We start from the raw sequence: 22,402 nt of genomic DNA, 5'->3' as shown, positions 1-22,402 counted from the left end.
GCAGTTTCCAAATATATTTTCCAAATTGATTTTACAAGTTATCCTACCAATATGTGGCATTTTCTTATTGGTAAAGTATTATTTTGAAGTTTGAAGCTGAGATACTTTAAGTTATTAGCCTGTAATCTGTATAAATGGTTTGCAATCCACAGGAGTAAGTACCACGGAATACAGTGAAGCTTCTGAGAAAGGATGCATAGGATCTAACTGTTAAGCAAGCTGAGAAATCTAATAGCTGAAATAAAAAATTCAGCTTTAAGTACAACTTTAAAAAAAAACCCCACAAACCAACAAATTCTTAGTATACAAAATTGTGGAGGAAAAAACTGAGAACATATTTGCAACATCTGCTAATGTATCAAGGAAAGTCTGTGCGAGGTTCAGATACTAACTGAGTGAATATTTCCCTTTGGTATGCTACCCTAATTTCTGTCTGCCTCCACACCTATGTTACCTCATCATCCTTTCAGCCTATTTTTCCACTTTTGAAAAAAGCTAAGACTCCTGAAATCCCTGTGGAGATTCCCCATGTCCTTGCATCCCACTCCTGAGAGAGAAAAAGTGTTTCCATTTTCCCACCTTATCCCAGTCTTCCTTTTAGAAACTACAGACTGCAGCCATAGAGGGAAAAGAGCTTAAGAGTCACTGGTTCCATCCAGTTAAGTGTAATGGAACTTCTTAATCATAGTGGTCACATGATCCAGAACCCCAGAAGCATCCCATTCAATTTCGTGTTGTCTCTATAAAGCTACAACCATCAACCTCACTGCTGCTATGTGGCTTTTCACTAGTGTGGGCAGGTAAAAAAGAGGAGAGGGCTTCTGTGCTTGCTGTGATAGGAGAGGGAATTTCAGCAACAAGTGAAATTCCAATGCACCTGCTGCACTTTCCACTTCCTGTTTTGCATCTAGCCACCCTGGTTCACCCCCTATCAGTCCTTTATAAAAACTGAATCTCCTCCCCCACTAAATTCTGTAAGAAAACCCTAAATAAATTGGACTGACAAAGGTTGCAAATTGTGTAAATGTATGCAATGCCTTCTGCAGTATACAGTACTGGGATAATTTGGATTCTCTAGTTGTATAATGTGAGGTTTTAAATTCAGAGCCTGGGTTGCCAGAATATCATTATGTATCCAAGTAAAAAACAAAATACTTTTGCTTCATGAAATTAACATCTGTGGGGCTTTGAGCACTGCCATAACAGTGACTTGCTGTAACAAAGCATCTTTAAAGAGACGAGGATCAAAACAGACAACATTTAGTCAGTTCTTCAAAGAATGTTCATTTCAGAAACCATGACATTCATCTTTTAGAACATGGGAAGGGCATAAAACATCAAAGCAAAACAAATTAAGATATATTTGCTATGGCTCCTGAGAACAAAAAGAAATAAATCACGACTTGTTTTAGTATAGTACAATTGCAAGCAAACTGTCAAGTGTCTGTTCTTGTGTGTCTGTTCTTGCCTCACCCACCCATGTACACATATTTGGTCTCTTCCTATGCAAAGATACAACAGTCATATTTATTTGGCTTTAAAAACTTCTACCTTTGGAAAAAGTCACAAATCTGCAAGCAGATTTGATTATTGCAATAGAAAAGTTAAACAAAGCAAGATTCTGATGGGCACACCTTTATGGGCACACCTTTATTTCTTCTCTAGAGGCTCAGTCCCTCTAACAATTTGCAGGTTCGCCACATACATGGAAGTGCGCAAGTCCTTGCTTGCTTGTAGGTACATTATGTAGCTTGCAGGACCATGGCTTCAGAAGGAACTACATTATAGGATTCTTTATATTTAGCTTTCTCAGTTTAGTTTTTCCATGTGCCCCACCCCCAGAATTTAACTAATGGACCATGCAATGCAATGCTTAGAAAATCCCTATGGTTTAGAAACATGTTGTTGTAGAACTACAGATGTCGCAACTGTAAAATATTTGGTGCCGTTCACCTTCTGATAAGTCCACATATGAGACTTCTACAAATAAGTTGATATATGGCACTGTAAATACCACACATGGTATGTCTCCTTCTGGCAACTCCTGCAAGCCCAGCTGGTGCAAAATGTATTGCTCTGCTTTCCTTTGGACCACATTAGAGAGGCCAAGAGTGGAGTCTTGTTATCTGGGCAGCCCAGGACCTCCATAGACGCTGCCCAGGCCAGGCCTGCACCACAGGGAGGTCACTTCAGTGCTGCAAACTGCACATGCATTTCTATGATGTTCTCTGTTTGCTATCCTTGCAATAGTTTTCAAGCCTGAGTTCTTTAAAATCTCAGATGACAAATTTGAGTGTATCTACACATACTTATCAGACAGATCATAAACAAAAAGTTTGATAACTGACTGCCACCCCAACATAAAAACCCAAACACTATCTAGTGGGCTAGCAAGCTAATTTTAGGTCCTTCAAAAATGTAGTAATAATTAAGGATCCCATTATTCCACAAAAGCCTGAATATAGCATGTAAAAGAATGGGCATGCTCTTATCTGCAAGAGAGATGGAGGACACAACCAGTTTTAACAGCACCAGAAACTGGTTGCAAGTCCACAGGTTGCAAGAAGATTCAGTTGCCCAACATGCCTAATGGATAAGCAACATCAGAGAAGATTGACAAGTGCACACACATCTCTTTGGCAGGTACACATACATGAAACATCACATATGCATCTTGGTGGTAGATACAGAGTATTTTTTAAAAAATTATATGCCTCAACCCTTTTACTGCTTCTCCTCACAGTGAGGCATCTTGGCACTGTAGCACAGAATTTACCTAAAGCAGAAATTTTAAATTTATAGGACAAAGTAGGCAACCACTTTAGGGCATTTTATGGTTGCTTCTATCTTTGTTTTCAAAGACATCTTAATTCATGGAGGGAAAATAGCATTTAGAAGGGTTTGAAGTATACAGGAATATAATTAGTGTAATAGAGTCATGCCTCTGGAAATGGATGTTAAAATAGTTCATCGTGCTGCAGGGAGCTGTAGATGCTGATGTAATTAGGTAAAGCATGCTCCCAGCAGGGACATGTTGAACTACAAAAGCTATAGTTGGCATTGGGATGGCTTCCACTTTCCAGAGATAGAGGGGCTTTTAGTCTCACATCCTCAAGGGAGGCACACTTCTGGCTCCCCTCCCTCCAACCATAGCAACTCCATACATGATCATTTCAAAAGCAGTTTATCAAACTGGGCAGGTGTCTGCTGCTATGATAAAAAAAATATTCAGAAGACCCATTGGTCTCTCAGTTGCTTTCGGTACCATCAACCATGGTATTCTTCTGGAACAGCTTTCCGAGTTGCAAGTATGTGGCACTGCTTTGTGGTGGTCATTTTGAGAGGGTGGTACTTAGTACTGCTCAGCCCATGAGACTCTATGTGAGGTTCCACAGGGTTTGATTTTGTCAGTAGTGGCACCCCACTTGTGGGATGTTCTGCCCAGGGAGCCATGCCTGGTGTCATCTTTATTTTTAAGCACCAAGCAAGGACTTTTCTTTTGGGGGCCCTTCATTTGAAGGGTGGCATTATGGCCTCTTTTGGTTGGGTGGGAAGAAATGGCATTCCTCAGAAGATTCAAGGAAGAGTGAGGTAAACTTATGAAAGATCACAGACAACTGCATTCTAATGCCTCATTTTTGGCCCACAAGTCATTGTGAAGTGGTACAGTCTATGAAAAGGATAGCTGGCAGTGAACTCTCACCTGCTCAATAGGTATTCATTAGTTTGTATATCGTTATTGAAACAAGGACTTTGATAAATCCCATAAGGGACCACTTACATTTACTCTGTTAATTGATTTGCATTTCAAACTAGAAGAAACCTTTGCCTAGGGTGAGTGATCTTTGGATGTCTTCTAAAAGTTAAGCCCTCATGGATTACCTGCCGCTTCACAAAATGAAAATCTCAAAGGTATTTAAAGAACAAATGTCTGGGAAGACTTCAGCTCATCCTGGAAATATCTGCTTCTCAAGCCCATTGCAAAAGACAATTCCCCCCCCCTGTTGCTTACATCAGGCCAACAGTAGCCCAACCTTAGTAACCCTACCTCAAAAGTCTGATGTTTTGCTGATGGTTTACCATTTCACACACACACACCCCCAAGCAAACCGTTGCCAGGTTGGCCTCATGAGGAAGTTGGCTGGTATTATTTCCACCCTTGCTGAATTAATGAATTAATGAGTTCGCACAAATTATAACCCTTCACTGAATATAGAGGTTATGGGGTGATATGTCCCCCATAACTCATAACAGTATGATTGTTGTGTATATTTATAATATTTCGTTGTTGTATTTGTTAACAATTGCATTTCTGATCGTTAACCACCCCAGTTTAATACAAACTAGAACAGCTATGTGAAATAACATGGAATGTGCCTTATTGTGTATAATAACAATTCATTCTTCTTTTCTTCTCCTACAGTGTTAGAATCGTAAGAAGATAAAAGCCCTGCTGGATCAGACACCCAAGTTTCCCAAGGACCATTTGGTGAGAGACTTAGTCAAAATCTTTTTCGAAGTCCAAATATATAAAGTCTACTGGATAATTCCCATCCAGATGCTTGTTCCCACTCTGAAATAACACTAAAAGGTCAGTGAGACAGGACGTACCATTGCAGAAACCATGCTTATTATTTTTCTATATATTTTATGTATAGGCTTTTCCTATGTGCTGAAACATGCTTTCCACCAATTTACTACCGGTAGCCTCTAATTCCCAGGATCCCATTTTAGAGAAAGGAATTGCATTGGCTGATTCCCAGCTCTTTAGTATGGAGACCATATTGTTGGACAATCAGCAATTTCACATTTGAGCTTTTAATAATTCTTGGGTGACTTATTTCTTTTTACCACTGTTTACCTAAGTTACTCAGAATCCCTTTCTAAAAAGCCAATTTAGTCATGCATGGCTACATCTTCCACAGCAAAATGAGACATAGCATTAGTCATTCATTTCGCTTTTGTATCATCTCTTTTTCCTGATTTGAAACACCTTTAACATTCTTGCTATCCCAACAGCCCAATCACCTCCATAGCTGGTTTCCTGCTTCTGATGTATTTAAAGATTTTTCAAATTGTTGCTTTTAAATGTTTTTTAGCAATATACTATTTTAGTTCATACCCTCTGGTTGCATTGCTTTCCTCAAAGTTTGTGTTCCTTTTCATCATCCTCATTTGGTCAACACTTCCACTTTCTGAAAGAAGCCTTGTTGCCTCTAACAACTTTTCTGAATCTGCTTCTTAACCAAGCTCGCATAACCTTGGACTTGATGATACGTTTCTTGACCTACGGTATATATTCTAGTTAAGCTTTTATGATTTTGGTTTTGAATAACCAAGTATTCTAGAGATATTTGACCCACTTGACTTTCCTTTTCATATCATTTTTACCATCTCTTTCATTTCTGACAAGTTTCTTCATTTGAATAAGCTGTTGCTCACTCACACCAGATATAGCCTTTTACGTATGCCTATTAAAGTCAAGGGAGAATCAGTGTCACAGTGGTGTGTGCAAAACTGATTGGCAGGGCTCTGAGGAGTAGGAGGAAGAGGTTGCGGGGCCAGAGGATGACCCAGGGGAAGGGGTTGGCGATTTATGGGGTTTTGTGCCTCCTACAAGGCAGGGGGCAGAGCTGGAGGTTAGGGAGAAATCTGAGCAATTGGAGAAGGGGGAAGAGGTGCAGGAGGCAGGGCAAGGGCTAGAAGGAGGATGCTCCAGGAGCTAATGCAGAGACACTCTATTGTCCTCCAGGACCAGGAAGGACTTGATGAGTCAGGCACTGCAACAACTTCAGTGAAGGAGAAGTCACAGGTTACTTGCGTTTGCATCCTCAGATTAGGGTACTGAATTTTGGGTGTAGGTGTGGCCACCCATTGCTCCAACAGTCCAGCTTGAAGCACAAGCCTGGGGAGGGGTATCAGCTACCTAGCCACCAGAAGTGTGTGTGTGTGTGCGTGTGCATGTTTAGTGCACCTCTGAAGCTACTGTAAGCTGGTGCTTTGTCAATAAAGAATTAACCTGCCAGATGTTTATGTGCTCAGGATAATGATGGAGGATTTGCCTGCAACTTCTACTTTCTTTCTTTTTTTGGAGCACTTGCAAAGTCCTTTGAAGTCTCTGAATTGTGCACAAGGAATGCTCATAATCCCCAATGGCAAGCAGAGGGGTGTTCATCCATCCCTTGGGAACAAGCTTTCTGCCTTCTCTATCACCAAAACTCCAAAATAGAACGCGGAGGGATATGCCTTTCAAATTTGGATGAATATCTAATAGTTTAAAATATCTAAACATGCAGGGTGAAATCACACTGCCCCTTTGAAGTCCATGCCAGAGACACCATTATCTGAACAGAAGGAATTTTGTAGAGGAGTTCAACAAGCTGCATGTTATTAAACAAATGTGAAGAAGTATGTAAAACATAAATAGGATGATTCAGCCAGTTTCTTAGTGGCTGCCTCCTTTCTCTAAAATGTTTTTTAATTGTGTCCAATGTGAGCAAAAAAAGATGCTAACTAGAAGTCAGTGATATGAGAATTATGTAAGAAAAGCAACACAAGAAATGCTAAGAGTGGCATCAGTCACTCAGTGTTTATTCCTTCCCTGTGACCCATTTCACATTTGCTGAGTTTACAATATATATTTTTTCTAACAGGCAGCTTTGCAAACGAAACTTAGATTCAGAAAATCAACTCACTCTGTCCAACATTAAGTATGCTATGGCTAAAACATTAACAATAATTCTGCCATCTGGTGTGTGAAGTGCAATGAAATGGGACACATCCACCCCCAGCGTTCTGCTCGGACACTGAGGTCCAGTGCCAAGGGCCTTTTGACGGTTCCCTCACTGCGAGAAGTGAGGTTACAGGGAACCAGGCAGAGGGCCTTCTAGGTGGTGGCGCCCACCTGTTGAATGCCCTCCCACCAGATCATAGCTGTCAACTTTCGGATTTGAAAATAAGGGATCAGCAGCAGCCTCACCTGTCCTGGGGACAGTCTACGGTATATCTAACAATCCAGGATAGCAGCAGGAAACGGCACTGGAATAAGGGAATTTCCAGCAAAAAAAGGGAAGGCTGACAGCTGTGGCTTGGAATAAGGGAGTTTCCTGCAAAAAAAGGGAGGGTTGACAGCTATGCACCAGATGTCAAGGAAATAAACAACTACCTGACTTTTAGAAGAAGTTTTTAATGTTTGAAGTTTTGTTCTGTTTAATATTCTGTTGGGAGCCACCCAGAGTGGCTGGGGAAACCCAGCCAGATGGGAGGGCTATTATCATCATCATCACCACCACCATCATCATAACTGCCTTGGCTTCTGTAGGGTTAACAAGAGGATTAAGTAGCTTGTTACAAAAGCAAGTAAATGGGTTTAATGTACCAAAATAAAGTGAGCAAACCTTTTCACAAAATCATTTTCTTCAGTGTAATAGTATGTAAAGGTATATTATTATTATTATTATCCTTAGCTATTATTTATAGCTTCTCTCTTCCCTTTGGTGGACTGTTCTCAGGAATCACTCATGGATGCGCACTTGTTACATCTGCAACTTCTCCTTCCATTCATCACATTAACATGAGATAAAGCTAAGATATTACTGAAACTATGAGAAATGGCTCAATACAAAGAATGAGAGGAGAAATTGTGCTCCTCGGTAACCCAGACCCTTGAAAAACATTATCCTACTTCAAGATGAACTCCAATGAATCTCAGGATAGTAAAATATCCCAAAACAAAGCCATGTGTGTTGTGTCATAAGAAATACACTCAGGTCTGCTTCCCTGAATTTTGTTTTTTGTTTTTATAGCCAATGCATTTGATCCCAATACATTAGTACTGGCTGGGACAAAAAAACATTCTTGTGTCAAAATTAATTATGTTTCTTCGGATGTTTCCTGTCTCAGGCTCTGTTTTAAAAATCCAATTCTGTCCCCACTTACACATACGGTGGAATTGCATCTTGCACTGGGGTTATGTTGTGGGAATGGCATGTATATGGAAAAACGTGTGTATACTCAAACCACCCTCTTGGAACTACCCTTGCTTGAGCAATCTTACCTTTCAGGGCCAGCATACCAAATAGGTCTTCCCACGTAAGCTTATAAGCTCTCTGCATTGCTTACCGGGCTCTGGGAGACTCTCATGAGACCTCACAGGGCCACCTGAGTTATCACGAGAGCCTCCCAGAGCCTCCCAGAGCCCATGTGAGAGCTTCCTGGAGTCCAGTAAGCAAGTCTGAGAGCTTAAAAGCTCACTCCACACCAGGAAAACCCTGCCCCAAAAGAGATTTCAAGCTCCTTGTCTTCTGTGCATTAAATTTGTGTGATTTCAACCAACCATGCAAAATTGAAATCACACATGTTAAATGCATGTAAGCTGCAGTCATAACTGTACATCACTTGATCAGTTTTTGAAAGCCTAAAGCTCAAGTGGAAAAGAATGGATTTTCAAAAGACTTCGGAAAGAATGGCTGGAACATATAAGCACAAAATATGCAACATATCCCAGATCTTACATTTATTTAAAAATCATGCACTGTTCAAATCCTTCCAGGCATATCGATTTTTCAGCTGAAATAAATTTCCATTTGAAACTACCGTGTTTCTCACAAAATAAGACATGCCTATAAAATAAGCCATGGCACGATTTTCTCGAGGCAATAAAATATAAGACATGCCCCCAAAATAAGCCATACTGGGGTACCGGTACCCGGTAGTGGTGGGAGCAGGTCTGGATGGCGCTTCCGCACCGTGCCGAGCCCTAACCCAGCGGGACCCAGCAAGAGCAGCAGCGCGCGCCAAGCCGAGCCCTGACTGAGCGGGAGCCGGCAAGGTCAGCAGTGCAAAACTCTCTGTACCATACTTAATAAAAAAAAATAAGACATCCCCTGAAAATAAGCCATGGTGTGTTTTTTGGAGGAAAAATAAATATAAGACGGTGTCTTATTTTAGGAGAAACACGGGGTATTTGCTGTCTGCTATTCATGCTAAGGTGAAATTCTCTTTTATGTTTCTAGCTTTTAAATACATTCTGAGAATTTGTCCTGGCAATGTAAAATTTCTCTCTGAGCAATTCATCTGCACGATCTGAGTTCTACAAATAGCGAATTTATTCTTTGAGTGCCTAATCCCTATCTAGCCAAAAGAATGCCATCCGCACACAAGACTTGGGCAGAATGTCAAGGTTAGCAGAAGTACAATGTTTAGAAAGAAAATGCCAAGTGGGCTAAAAACTCTGCTGAACAGGCCACAGGCATGCATCTGTAATACGCCCTATAGGCTCTATTCTATCCCTGGCATCTTCGAGCAAAACTAGAATAGGCTTCTACCCGAAACCATTGGAAATCTACTGCCAGTCAAGACAGATGGTCCTGACCTAGGTGGACCAATTATCTGTCTTGGTATAAGGTAGCTCCCCATGTTAGAAGCATGAACAATATTTATAGCAAGTAATCTAATTCATCCTGCTCAACAAACAACGGATGCAATCTACAAATCATTTAAGTGTGTTTTAATCTCACTGCCATAGTGCCTTCAAAGTGTTCAAAGTACTTCACTTTTTCTTTTTTCTTTTGGTTAAACATTATTATAGTTTTCAGCATAACATGGGAAGAAAAAATCAAAATACAAATCAAAAGTACATTAAAAATTCTGTTGAGCCATTGGGTCTTATTAGGGAAATCAAGTATATACTGGGATAAAATGTCCTTTAACCAACTTGCAGTTTATATAACAAACAGCACTTTAACAACTCAAGAGAGCAAAAAGCCATAACACATTTTAGAAACATATTCTCTACATCTACCACACTGAATCGAATCTATCCAATTACCGGTATTCATAAATAAATCTGGTCTTTGACCTTGCTTAAATCAGTCATTTTTGCCATAGTAGCCTATTTCAATGGTTTTTCATACCAGTTTTTCATATGAGTTACAGACAGTATGCATGGCTGCCTCCTCTTCTTAGCACATGCAATCCTAGCAGCTGTTATCATATATTAATTAATTCTTTATGTTGTGGTCTTACTAATTCCTTTCCATAGTTCAACAAGAACTATGTGTGTGACAAGGAATTTCATACCCTAATATTTTAATTATAATATTCTTCCTTTCTTTTTCTTTTGCCATATTTCATTCCCACCACGTGTGTTATAAATCCTCTAATTCTTTCTGCATTTCCAGCATCTTGATGAGTAGTCCTTATTAATTTCCCTGTATTCTAACAGGTGTCATATACCACCTACTCACCAATTTACAGCAATCTTCTTTTATTGTCATGTGTAGTACTTCACATGTCTTAACTAGCTATAGTATGAACAATCCTAAAAGGCAAGTCGGTATTATTATCTCCATTGCGGAAATACAGGTGAAACTCGGAAAATTAGAATATTGTCGAAAAGTGCATTTATTTCAGTAACACAACTTAAAAGGTGAAACCAATCTATGAGATAGATGCATGACATGCAAAGCAAGATATTTCAAGCCTTTATTTGTTGTAATTGTAATTATTTGTTGTTAGGTGGGTCAATTATAAATGGAATGTAATTAATGAAATGTAATAGTGATGTTTATTTTTGTATTATTGTAACTATTTGTTTTATTACTGTGGAATTTCCAAAAGAAAGCATTTGTAAAAATTAAAAGAAAAATAAATAATAATAAGTTGCATTACTGAAATAAATGCACTTTTTGACTATATTCTAATTTTCCGAGTTTCACCTGTACCTGTACTTATGTTAGGCGAGAGTGACTTTTCTAGTGAGTTTGTGGCACAGGTGAGATTTGAAACAGAGATTCCCTGAGTCATAGTTTCCTTAGCCACTTCACTGCACCTGTTCCATGGAAAAGGATCAATTTCAATAGACTTCAATGGAAATGTATGCCGGAATGTTACTTAGGGTTAATAAGATGCTTCCACATGGAACCATGAATGAGATTCTACATTATTTTGTGGCCCATTTATCTGGAAAGGTTTAAACAAATGACCACTCTATATGTAGGTTCTCATAGGATCACCTTTTAAAAGCCGATCAGTAAGTGCCTATCTGAAGAAAGGCTTTTATATGCACTTAATTCTCTGGACTGTTCCCAGTTTGTCTAAGTCATATTTCATATTGATCTTTTCTCCCAGGCTACATTTTGCAAATCATCTTTTTATTTGTAAGCCAAAACATTATGAAAAAAGGATATGGCTAAAAACACTTCCTTTCCCAATAATTCACTCCAGCTATAATCAAAGCAGCTACCCCGGGAAATAGTGGCACGGCTATGGCAGAACCAGCACTGTCCTGAAGCATTCTCAGTAGCGTAGTAGTAAAGTATAAGAGTGCGGCTTGAGGACTTTTTTTTTTCCAGAGCAGGAGTCATGCCATCATCTCCCAAAGTGCCAGGATAGACCTTGCAAGTGAACAAGGCAATAACAAAACTTCTAAGTTTACTATGTTTGCAGCATAGAGCATCTGCCCTCCAGATGTTGCGGAACAACTCCCATCAGCTCCAGAAAGCATGGTCAAGGGCCAGGGATGGTGCAAGTTGTAGTTCAGAAGCATCTAAAGTGCTAAAGGTTTCCCACACCTAGTAGAGAATGAGACCAAACACTATACTATGGTAAGGTAAAAGGGAAAAGGACCCGGGGATAATTAAGTCCAGTCAAAGGCGACTATGTAGTGTGGCGCTCATCTCACTTTTTAGGCCAAGGGAGCCAGCAGACAGCTTTCCAGGTCACAACTAAACCGCTTCTGGCGCAACCGAGGACCGTGATGAGTGCCAGAGAGCACAGAAACACTGTTTACTTTCCCGCAACAGCAGTACCTATTTATTTACTATGCACTATTCTATGACTGCCGACTCATCCTAATGCAGAGGTTGTTTTGCTATGTACTCTGTGTGTGTATCTGCATGTGTGCAAAATGGATTGGTACAGCTGGTTAACTTTTTGGACTCTTGCTTGGGAGTGTGAGTTTTGGGACTCCTGTGTTCAGTTCCTGCACTTCAATAGTGCCTCTACATCGCTGAGTTTTCTCAAAACATTCTAGCAGTGCTGAGTAAGGAGGAAACTAGTGCTGGTACAGAACATGGCGGCCTGAGAAATTCTCCACTAGACTCTTTTCTCAGCACAGTTCAAACAGCTGGTTTTGGCTTTTGAAACAGCATGATCTAAGGTGGAGTGTAACAACAGTATTACCAACATATAAATATATGGTTTTTTAAAAAGTGAGTAAGAAATGTGTACCCAAACACATGTCTGGGTTAAAGGTGAGTCTCAGATTGCAAACGTTTGAAGACTGTACTATGCTAAACGGTTTGGATACTGGTCATTTGGACAAGTATACCTATCTGAACCTGGGCATCTTTTAACATTAGCTCTGAAGGCATTATCATGTGCCTGTCTTTAATATGATTTGATGCTTATAACTGTTGCTCTTAGCAAAGTTACTGTAATTCTGTATATTGAATGCTGCCTTGCTGTATTTTAATGAAAGGTTCAGTCTACAAATTTCTAATTTAATGAATAATAAATAAAATAAAATCAGATCTATTAATGCATTAGAGAAAGAGGACCTGACACCCTAAAAGAGCTCAAATGTTCTTATCCAGTGGATATCCCCCTTTTCTTCTTCTTCTAGCCAACAGACTTACTTACACACAAATAAGAGCATTATGCTGAGATCCACACCCGTGCTTAAAATCCACATTAAAACAACAAAACCTCATTTTGATCATCCTGAAGTTTAGAAACGTTGAGCGATGCCGAACTACAAAATAAGTCACACACCAAATCAAATGGAATGAATGAGAAATAAAGCTGGATATCAGTGAGACAATAAAATGAAAAGAAGTGAATAATGAAATGTCAGGAGTTTTGTTTGAGATGTAAATGTTGCACAGTAGAAGAACATTAGCTTGAGAAAGGACTATTGCAAGAAAAAATGCACCCTAGCTTCAGAAACAGTAATGCTTTAAACCTTCTTCTATCATTGCAGTCAATACTGCATAGCAGTGTATTATTTCATTATAACTTAAACACACAAAAGCCAGTTCCAATAGTCTTCAAATGGAATTGTTTAACAATGCGTATTTCAGTAGTGAAGACTCTGGGTTGTAAAAACTGAGAAACAATATTGTAGAACTTTCCCTTTGATTCTATGCAATAAATGTATATTAGAATTATGGGCTACGTAGCTTTGGCAGCAAGCAGTAGAATTCATGAGCGTTCACAGTATGAAACAATGGAGTAATTTTTACATGCCGAGTTTGTCATATATACTTTAAGAAAGAAAGTATATAGCTAAGCAAATAGAGAGAGAAATGTATTGTGGCAGGTTCATGAAGAATGACCTGTGCAAAGTGCTTAAGGCTTTGCAAGTTTCTTACAACTCCACTGTGTCCTACTAAGTCACCCACCCCCAACCTGATTTCTTCCACATGTTTTGGATCACAAGTCCCATCAGACCCAGCAAGCCTGGCCAGTAGTGAGGAATAGTGGCAACAGGTCTGGCAACTGAAATGTTTAGAGCTGACATGCCAAGCTGGTTAGTATAACTACAAAAAATGAAAAGGGGTAATGGATCAAATGTGTTAAATCGTTAATTGCATGGGAATATCCTTGTTTGCGAGGGACCCAGGTGGCGCTGTGGGTTAAACCACTGAGCCTAGGGCTTGCTGATCAGAAGGTCGGCGGTTCGAATCCCTGCGACAGGGTGAGCTCCTGTTGCTTGGTCCCAGCTCCTGCCAACCTAGCAGTTCGAAAGCACGTCAGAATGCAAGTAGATAAATAGGAACCGCTACAGCGGGAAGGTAAACGGCGTTTCCATGTGCTGCTCTGGTTTGCCAGAAGCGGCTTTGTCATGCTGGCCACATGACCTGGAAGCTGTATGCCGGCTCCCTCGGCCAATAATGTGAGATGAGCACGCAACCCCAGAGTCGGTCACGACTGGACCTAATGGTCAGGGGTCCCTTTACCTTTACCTTATCCTTGTTTGCATAGAGTTTACAAGCAGATTTGAATTCTGAAAATGTTCCTTAGGGAATCCTTCTTACCTCTTTCTCCATTTGAATTCCTTCTGCTCTGATATTTCTTTCAAAAACTTCTCTTTTCTCATTCTGTGGGTTGGATTTTCTGTACACCAAGAGGTAGTCAATCCGACATTTTCCATCCCTAAAATACAGTCCACTGGTTTTATTTTTTTCTGGTATTCCCTGCGAAGAAAAATCAGATCATTGGTTCCATTCTTTATATTAGTATTTGATTTAACACTATTCACACAAACAAAAGGATTTCAATATAAAGGTCTGATATATAAAACTATTACACATGTGCATGATAATCACTAAACTTACCAGATTAACCTTGCATCATACAGCAAGATGAATCACGGCTCATCAGAATCTCCCATATGAACCAGTCTGCCAGATCTCATCACTGGAAGAAGCTCAGCAGGTAGGTATGCAGGACAGGGTCCCATCAGTTGCAAAACTCAACTGTGGAACTCCCTGCCTCAGGAGACTCATGTGACCCATTGACATTCAGATACCCAAGGTTTTGGAATAAATATCAACTTAAATTTATTTTTTATGTTACCTGAATGTTATTACTTTTTAATTATTAGTATTGTTATGTTTTTAATTTTGTTTGCTAGCCACCTACTGTGCAGGACAGAAAGGTAGGATAGAATAAATATAATATTCATAATATGCCTTCCACAAGAATGGCATGCATAGTTCTTTCCTCTACAACAATCTTATGAGGTAGGCTGAGAGAGTAATTGGCCTCTGATTGCATAGTGAGCTTCATGGCTAAGTATACCCAGACTATGTCCAATTTTCTAAGGGCATTATACCGCACGAGTTCTCAAACCAACAAGCTAACTAACACCTGATAAGAAAAGGAGAAAAGGGAAGCAGTGTCATATCTCAAATGCTGACAAATCTATATGCCAAATGAGCATAATTTACTTATAATTATTTTCCACAAGTCCATTTGAATAAAATTGATGTTTGCACCTTCATGCACAATGTATGTTAGATGTAAGAGATAGATAAATCTGCTTGCTTTATTTCAAATAGTCAAGAATTAGGTGTGCCAAATGTCTGGAACCTCCCTTCCATTGTCTGCAGATTAATGAAATCATGGTTAACTTTGATTTTAGCGTTAACTTTATGACTGGCTGGGTCTGCGAAGTCATTTTAAAATATATGCCCAGCAAACCTTTGTAAAATCAGAGGCGACCTGAATTTCAGCAACGGAAACCCAAAAAATAAATTAGACATATAAAGCTTCTTACCTCTCCCACTGCCTCCAATCTGCTAGTATCCTCTGAAGTACTGGTCAAATTACCATGGTGAAGCAAAGATTCATCGTCCTTGGAAGGGCTGGCTATGCCTTCTAATTCATCAAAGAAAATATTGACATCCTTGGCTACTAAAAAGCAATAATACAAAATAATACATTAACATTGAAAGTAATATTGGCTTTGCCCACAAATATAAAATAAGATCTCAACTTTGTGTATGTTTCAGACATCAAAGTCAACATAAATCATTTGAATGTTGCAAATTATCTGTTTCATAGTGCTAATAAGTAAATCTACAACAGTGATATTATGTATCCAACAGGTCAAAGGTGGCGCTGAATGACCATAGCAGCTTCAAGGCAGTGGCGACAGGTGTGCATGTCTCCCTCACTTAATCCACAAAGTGTTTCCAGCCCTCAGTTGAATCTTGTTGATTTGTAACCTCTGGATGGAATTCAACCCAAATTTATTCATCAAAGTTTTCTGAGACATAGCCCTGCTTTAAGAATGCCAAAACATGACTCCAAATAGCATCTAGCACTTGTGCCTTGCTAAATATATCATACAATTAAAAAAATATATATCCCTGTTTGCTCTGTATAAAAAGTCAAATCTCAGTATGTTTATATTTTTCCTTTAAAAACAAAAGAAAAAAGCCTGGGGGAAACAAATCCAGAGCAAAGTCATACGTAGTACAGTACAGTACTTGGAAGATTTATAGGTTTCCCATTATATATTCAATACAATATACAAAGTGTCACTCCAGGTCTTTGCGGGGAAATAAAAATGGCAGCCAGCAGCAGGAAAAGCGTTGAACTTACTCTTCCCTTATTGTTTTTTCCCCTCAGCGTGGAAAGTCCAGAAAAAAGACTCCGCCCCTTCATAGCAGCACAGCCAATCAGGTTCAGAATTTCACTGCCACAAGCACTGTACATCTCCAGCCATGGGGCAAGTGCAACCATACAGCCCACAACTAACTGGGAGCTTGCTTTCTACTTATTGCATCTGCTGAGATCCCCACCCCCACCCCGCTCCCTGTTAATGTGTTTTTTTAAAACAACAACCACACATAGCTGTCAAGTTCTCCCTTTTTTTTAAAAGGGAAATTCCCTTATGCTGAATAGGCTTCCTCGTGAGAAAAGGGAAAACTTGACAGCTATGCAACGACCTGATTTTCCTACAATTTCCAAATATGCCATTGTATTTCAGTTTACATGGAGACCAACAAACGTCACACATACAATTAGAAAACTGCATGCAGTCAAAAGCAGTGCAATTACCACACACATTTTGAATAAGCAAATAGGCTGTGTTCCAGCTTGTTGCAGCAAAAGCTTCTCATCGCTGTTTTATAATCTCATAAATCCAACTTTTACATATGTGCATTTGGACGCACTGCACAGAAGCACAAAACTGATGTGAAGCACACAACATCCCTTTCCCTCCCTACAGACCTTTAGGAAGAATTCCATTACCAAATCTGTTCCCTTTTATTCAAGTAAAGGTAAAGGGGACCCCTGACCATTAGGTCCAGTCGTGACCGACTCTGGGGTTGCGGCGCTCATCTCGCATTATTGGCCAGCATACAGCTTCCAGGTCATGCGGCCAGCATGTCAAAGCCACTTCTGGCGGACCAGAGCAGCACATGGAAACGCTGTTTACATTCCCGCTGTAGCAGTACCTATTTATCTACTTGCACTTTGACGTGCTTTCGAACTGCTAGGTTGGCAGGAGTTGGGACCGAGCAATGGGAGCTCACCCCGTCGCGGGGATTCGAACCGCCGACCTTCTGATCGGCAAGCCCTAGGCTCTGTGGATTAACTCACAGCGGCTGCTGAAAATACATCCACCAATGTCAGGTAAGCATTCATCAGACTGCCAATGACTATCCTCACAGTGTGACATCTTACACACAGTGAGTGAGTCGGCAACACATCTCTTCTCCTCCTCGCTCCACCTTATCTTCTGAGAATGTCCAGGAACATTAAAAAGGTTGCAGCACAGAATCCATATCCGTTTGCAACCTGATGCGGTAATTTCAACAGAAAGCAAAGCTAACCTTTCAACTGGACGGACTCTAATACACTAGCAGTGAATAACTAGAACATTCTTTTAAAAAAATTGATTATATATTTTTTTTCCAGAAAAAATAACTTTAAAAGGATATGGCATACTTTTCCTTTCTTCTACTTGGATTATTTTAATGTTGTGGTCTTCTTTTGGAAATTCACCTGTGACATTAGCTGTAATTAAGCCACCTATTCTACAGCACTGATTCTATGCACCAGAATGCTAAATTCTGTTTTGATACTAATAATATCTGAGTAAGGCACTGGGAAGATCAAGAGAGAATGTTTAATTAGGAATGAACTGCTATAAGTAATTCAGCAGGTAGGAGTGGGAAAATGGGGAAACACCCATTCCACTCAGTTTGGAGAGGTCCTTTTCAAGCTCTTCACAGTCTCAGGGGGCTGGACTAGATGATCCTCAGGGTCCCTTCCAACTTTACAATTCTATTATTCTTTTTGCTTTAACGGCTTTGAGCAATTTAGTATCATCAGCAAACTTGGCTACCTCACTGCTCACTCTAGATCAGAAATCCCCAAACTGCGGCCCTCCAGATGTTTTGGCCTACAACACCCATGATCCCTAGCTAACAGGACCAGTGGTCGGGGATGATGGGAATTGTAGTCCAAAACATCTGGAGGGCCAAAGTTTGGGGATGCCTGCTCTAGATCATTTATGAACAAGTTACAAAGCACAGGACCCAATCCCATTTAAGTCCAGAGCTGCCACCACTCTGGTTGGTTCCCACACCAAATGTTCTGTGTGTGGATACATCACTCACTGCATCCACAGACAAAACTCTGGCCTATGGTTTTTATGACTTGGCATGGTTTTTGGTGGCCACATTCTGTAAGACTGCATTTTAAACAGGTTCGTGCAAATGATGCTTACTGGGAAAATGTAATGTTCAAGTTGAATGCAGAATATTGCTAAACCCTTTTCATTACAATAGACAGACACAGTATTACATGAGCTAGAGTTCACAAGGACACAAGTACTAATGGAAAATGTTTGAAATGTCTTCTGGTATCATTCGTGTGATCTTTCGTTGCTTAGTTTTCATTCTAGAGAGGATGGCAGCCAAAAGTTCAACAGAATAACATGTTAGAAAGAAATCTGTTTTCCCACCAAGATTAAGGGGTGAAATGCAACGGCTGCTGGCTTGCCAGGATTTTTATTGTTCAGCATCTAAAAATGCTAGAGTTAATATTGTGAGATAATACAAGAATAGGGAAACAAATACATGTAAAAAAAAAAGCATAGCATGAAAAAATGTCGTTTCCAAGTAACAAGCAGGGACCCCAAATGTAAGCATTTTGTGCCTACCTTTTTTTTTAGGGGTATGCACTTGCTATGCCACTTTTATTTTCAACACATAAAGGCTACAATCCTATGCAGGAGAGCACATATGAATTTGCTGCTCAGTACTATGCATACTTATCTGGAAGTAGTGCACATAAAACGAAAATCTGTTTTTGCAGTTTGGAGCAGCTGCAAATAAATAAACTCCTCTTGTTCCTTGGAATTCCTAAACTAATAAATAGGTAAAGGTAAAGGGACCCCTGACCATTAGGTCCAGTCGTGACCGACTCTGGGGTTGCACATTATTGGCCGAGGGAGCCAGCGTATAGCTTCCAGGTCATGTGGCCAGCATGACAAAGCCACTTCTGGCGAACCAGAGCAGCCCACGGAAATGCCGTTTACCTTCCCGCTGTAGCGGTTCCTATTTATCTACTTGCATTTTGACGTGCTTTCGAACTGCTAGGTTGGCAGGAGCTGGGACCGAGCAACGGGAGCTCACCCGTCACAGGGATTCGAACCGCTGACCTTCTGATCAGCAAGCCCTAGGCTCAGTGGTTTAAACCAACAGCACCACCTGGGTCCCTAAACTAATAAATACTCCATTCCAAAAGTGTGAATACTGACTAGTTCTCAGCAGCCTTGGTGAACTTATTACCATGTGTGCCATCACACTACAAAGCCTGGAAAGCCAAGGACGAAAATGGAGAATTTTTGTTCAAAGGAGTGAAATGCTTCATTGCATCTTCTTTATGTGACTTTTCATTTGTAAACAAAGTGTTATTTTAAGCACTTCCCTTTTAATTAATGTGAGCTGCTTTGGTAAATAATCTATTTTGGCTCTTTCCAGACAAAATGTATTAAAAATGTTTCCATGCCACCTTTTAGGGCCTTCCAAGGCAGCTCATGTACAAAGCAAAACAAAAACACGTGATTACAGTAAACTAGCTATCTATAAACATTATACAGTAAAAGGACAATGCCTCTTACAAAACTAAGGTAAACAATTTAAAAACGAGCAATCTAAACCATCAAAAAAATTCTAAATATCTATCAAAATGAACAATATCAAAATGAAATGTGTATAGAATAGGAACATATCACATCTAATAAGAAATATTCTGAGACTTTTAGGAACTACATCTGTAAAGTTAAAACTAAACACACACAAAAACTTTGAATTGTGAAACAGTGGCAAACTATATTAACACCAGGAATACCTATGCCTGTCACATACCAACACACCTTTAAACCTGTCCTGAGAACTGGAGTGAAATAATTATGGCTTTCTGAACTAATATTTTGGTTTCAAAATTCTAACTAGTCTGAACAGCAATGCCAGGCTTTCTAAATGTCTAGTAGTACGTAATAGAAAAATGCAACATGTTTCAACAACCAATAGACCAGCTCACTTTTTGCTCTTTTCTTATAAATATTCCCTATTTGTTGCTCTTGTTTGGTTAAATATCTAATTGGGTCACTTGGGGGGGAAAAGAGAGAGTAAGACGCAGTTGAGAACTCTTTGCAATTGAGAAAAAAGTAGGCAAGATAATGTTTTATTTTTAGTGCTACTTAAAGTGCACAACACTATGCAATAGCAGGGCTGGGAAACCATTTTTCTGCATGTGCATTCTCTTTCAAGACACACTGTGGGGGGCATAGTACCCCCATTGTCTCTCTCTTTCTGCCACCCCTTCCTTGGCACACTCATGAAATTAGGCTAATGGCCACATTCAGCCAAGATGCCACAGGTTGCCCACCGTGGTATAGTTAGGTAAGTAAGCATGGTGGCCTTCTCATAAAAATATATGAGCATCAGTGCATATGGAACAGTGCATGCACCCCAACATAAAAAACCCCTCCCTCTATGTGCACAGTTTTCCTGGGGAAATCAAAAAAATGTAAAAGTTTTTGCACAAATGGTCTGGTCAGAAATCCTGAGAAGCACTTCTTTTTATTTGTTTTCAGAGCCTTTTTTCATCATAAATGTGTGTAATTTCACCTCTGCAATTCATCACAGAAGACAACTTGTTAACAACCATTCCTTCTACCTTCTTCAAGGCTCAGGTGCACCCAGATTGGTGTTTATTGAGATTGGTTGCTCATCATGCATGCAAGCTCTTCTCAGCATAAACACGACATTGCCCATCCATATCCCCCCCATTTATTTAGGATTTACTTTCCATGGAAAATATCTTGTTGTCAATGCCCCATTTGTGATACCTGAATGATTCATTTGCAATATTAAGCCCCTGGCTGTAAGAGCTGATCAACAGTGGAGCAGCCCTCTCCTCCTGGCACGAGATATTATCAAATCTGTTCTCATATGTGGTTGGCGGGGGTGGGGGGGGAAGAGGCAGGTGCTTCCAGGCATGTTATTGCTCACCAAGTGAGATCCTCTGTAGGCAATCAGACACATTGTGAAACTCTGTACCTTTGCTGAAGGGTGGAAATTCTACATGTGAAAGCCCAACACATGTTTGGAAGAAACCCTTTTCTACGTGAGAGCTTTGAGAACCGTTTTCTTTTGTTGAAAAGCAGTGCATAAATATTCCAAAGAATGTTTCTACCTGATCTCCATGCAGATCCCGCTAAGAAATAAATAAAAGCTAATAAAGATTTACTGACAATTTCTTCGTAAGTCCTTTTACACTGAAATCTGTAGAGCTGAATACTTGATCCACTGCTTAATACAATGATATTCATTAAGGCACCTTTTCTGAATCACACTTGTATGCACTGTTGTTCCTTTCCCACCTCCCCCTTTCAACTAATCAAGTATATATTTGTTTCCATTAACATTTCTACAATGTTAAGAATCTGAGCCCCACAGAGTAACTTACTTTCTTGTATTGCATTAAGTATTTCTGAAAAGTCCACATCTCTCTTCTGAGCGTCAAGTCTTATTGATATTTGTGTTTCCAGGTGACGACCTTGACAATGCTCTCTTCCTTCTAAAGAAATTGAAGAGATTGGCGGAGTTTGCAATAGTACCTACACTCATCCCCACAAATAACAGCCTCAGAGGGGAGATTTTTGGCCGGGAGTGAAAGAGTTAAATTTCTCTTCCCCATAGTTACTGTTGACATAACAAAACCATCCATTGCATTTATGGCTGCAATTTACACAAGAGAAAACATGCACATTAATTGCATTAGTACAATAATATCATGGCTAGTTTGACCCCTTAATAGCAACACAACCCTAAAATGAAAAGCCAGAGGAGTTGGGTGTAAGCCAGTTTTTTTTTCTGGGTAGATTCAACTAAACTAACACAGATGTAAATTTATCTGCTTTTAATGTTATAAATCTATTAACGATTCTATACTAAATTATCTCTGGGAATCCAAGGCATTTTATGATCTTTGTAACATTAAATCTGTTTTTTTCCGTTTGCTCAAATATTCTGTATGTTGCTTCCAAAACACAAGGAAGAAGTAACTCCTGTTTAATGCAAACCTCTGTCAGGGGTTCTTTAGCTACGATTTCTACATTGCAGTGAGTTGGACTGGATTATCCGTTGGGTCTCTTCCAACTCTACAACAGTGGTGGACTTGGGACTCTCAAATTTCAGCAGTACCTTGTGCAACACTAAAATTTGACACTCACCACCTCTCATGCTCCATCCTACAGCATTGTTGTGGTGCCCAGGGCAGCTGAACCACCACCCTAAAACCACCTCTGTTTACAGTTCTATGATTCTATGAATTGAATTTTCCATTTGGAAATATTGAACTTTACATT

The 22,402-nt window shown here is 39.8% G+C and overlaps 1 protein-coding gene across 4 annotated transcripts in view; it reads right to left on the bottom strand.

Annotated features, from left to right (window-relative positions):
• ANO4 (anoctamin 4) overlaps window positions 1–22,402 on the bottom strand; it is a 125,469-nt gene that overhangs the window by 66,172 nt on the left and 36,895 nt on the right. For 3 of the 4 annotated variants that reach the window (XM_088651973.1, XM_088651974.1, XM_088651975.1), the window contains exons 3-5: window positions 21,502–21,612; window positions 15,284–15,420; window positions 14,040–14,198 (exon numbers count right to left, since the gene is read on the bottom strand). In XM_088651973.1, coding sequence (XP_088508099.1) covers window positions 14,040–14,198; window positions 15,284–15,420; window positions 21,502–21,612 — 407 coding nt within the window. The remainder of the gene's footprint in view (window positions 1–14,039; window positions 14,199–15,283; window positions 15,421–21,501; window positions 21,613–22,402) is intronic. The other variant, XM_088651976.1, reaches the window with a different exon arrangement.

This window comes from Zootoca vivipara, chromosome 9 (genome assembly GCF_965207765.1).
Source record: "Zootoca vivipara chromosome 9, rZooViv2.hap1.1, whole genome shotgun sequence".
NCBI classification, from domain to species: Eukaryota; Metazoa; Chordata; class Lepidosauria; order Squamata; family Lacertidae; genus Zootoca; species Zootoca vivipara.
Note: the sequence above shows the minus strand (reverse complement) of the source record. Positions and strands in the feature narration are given on the sequence as shown.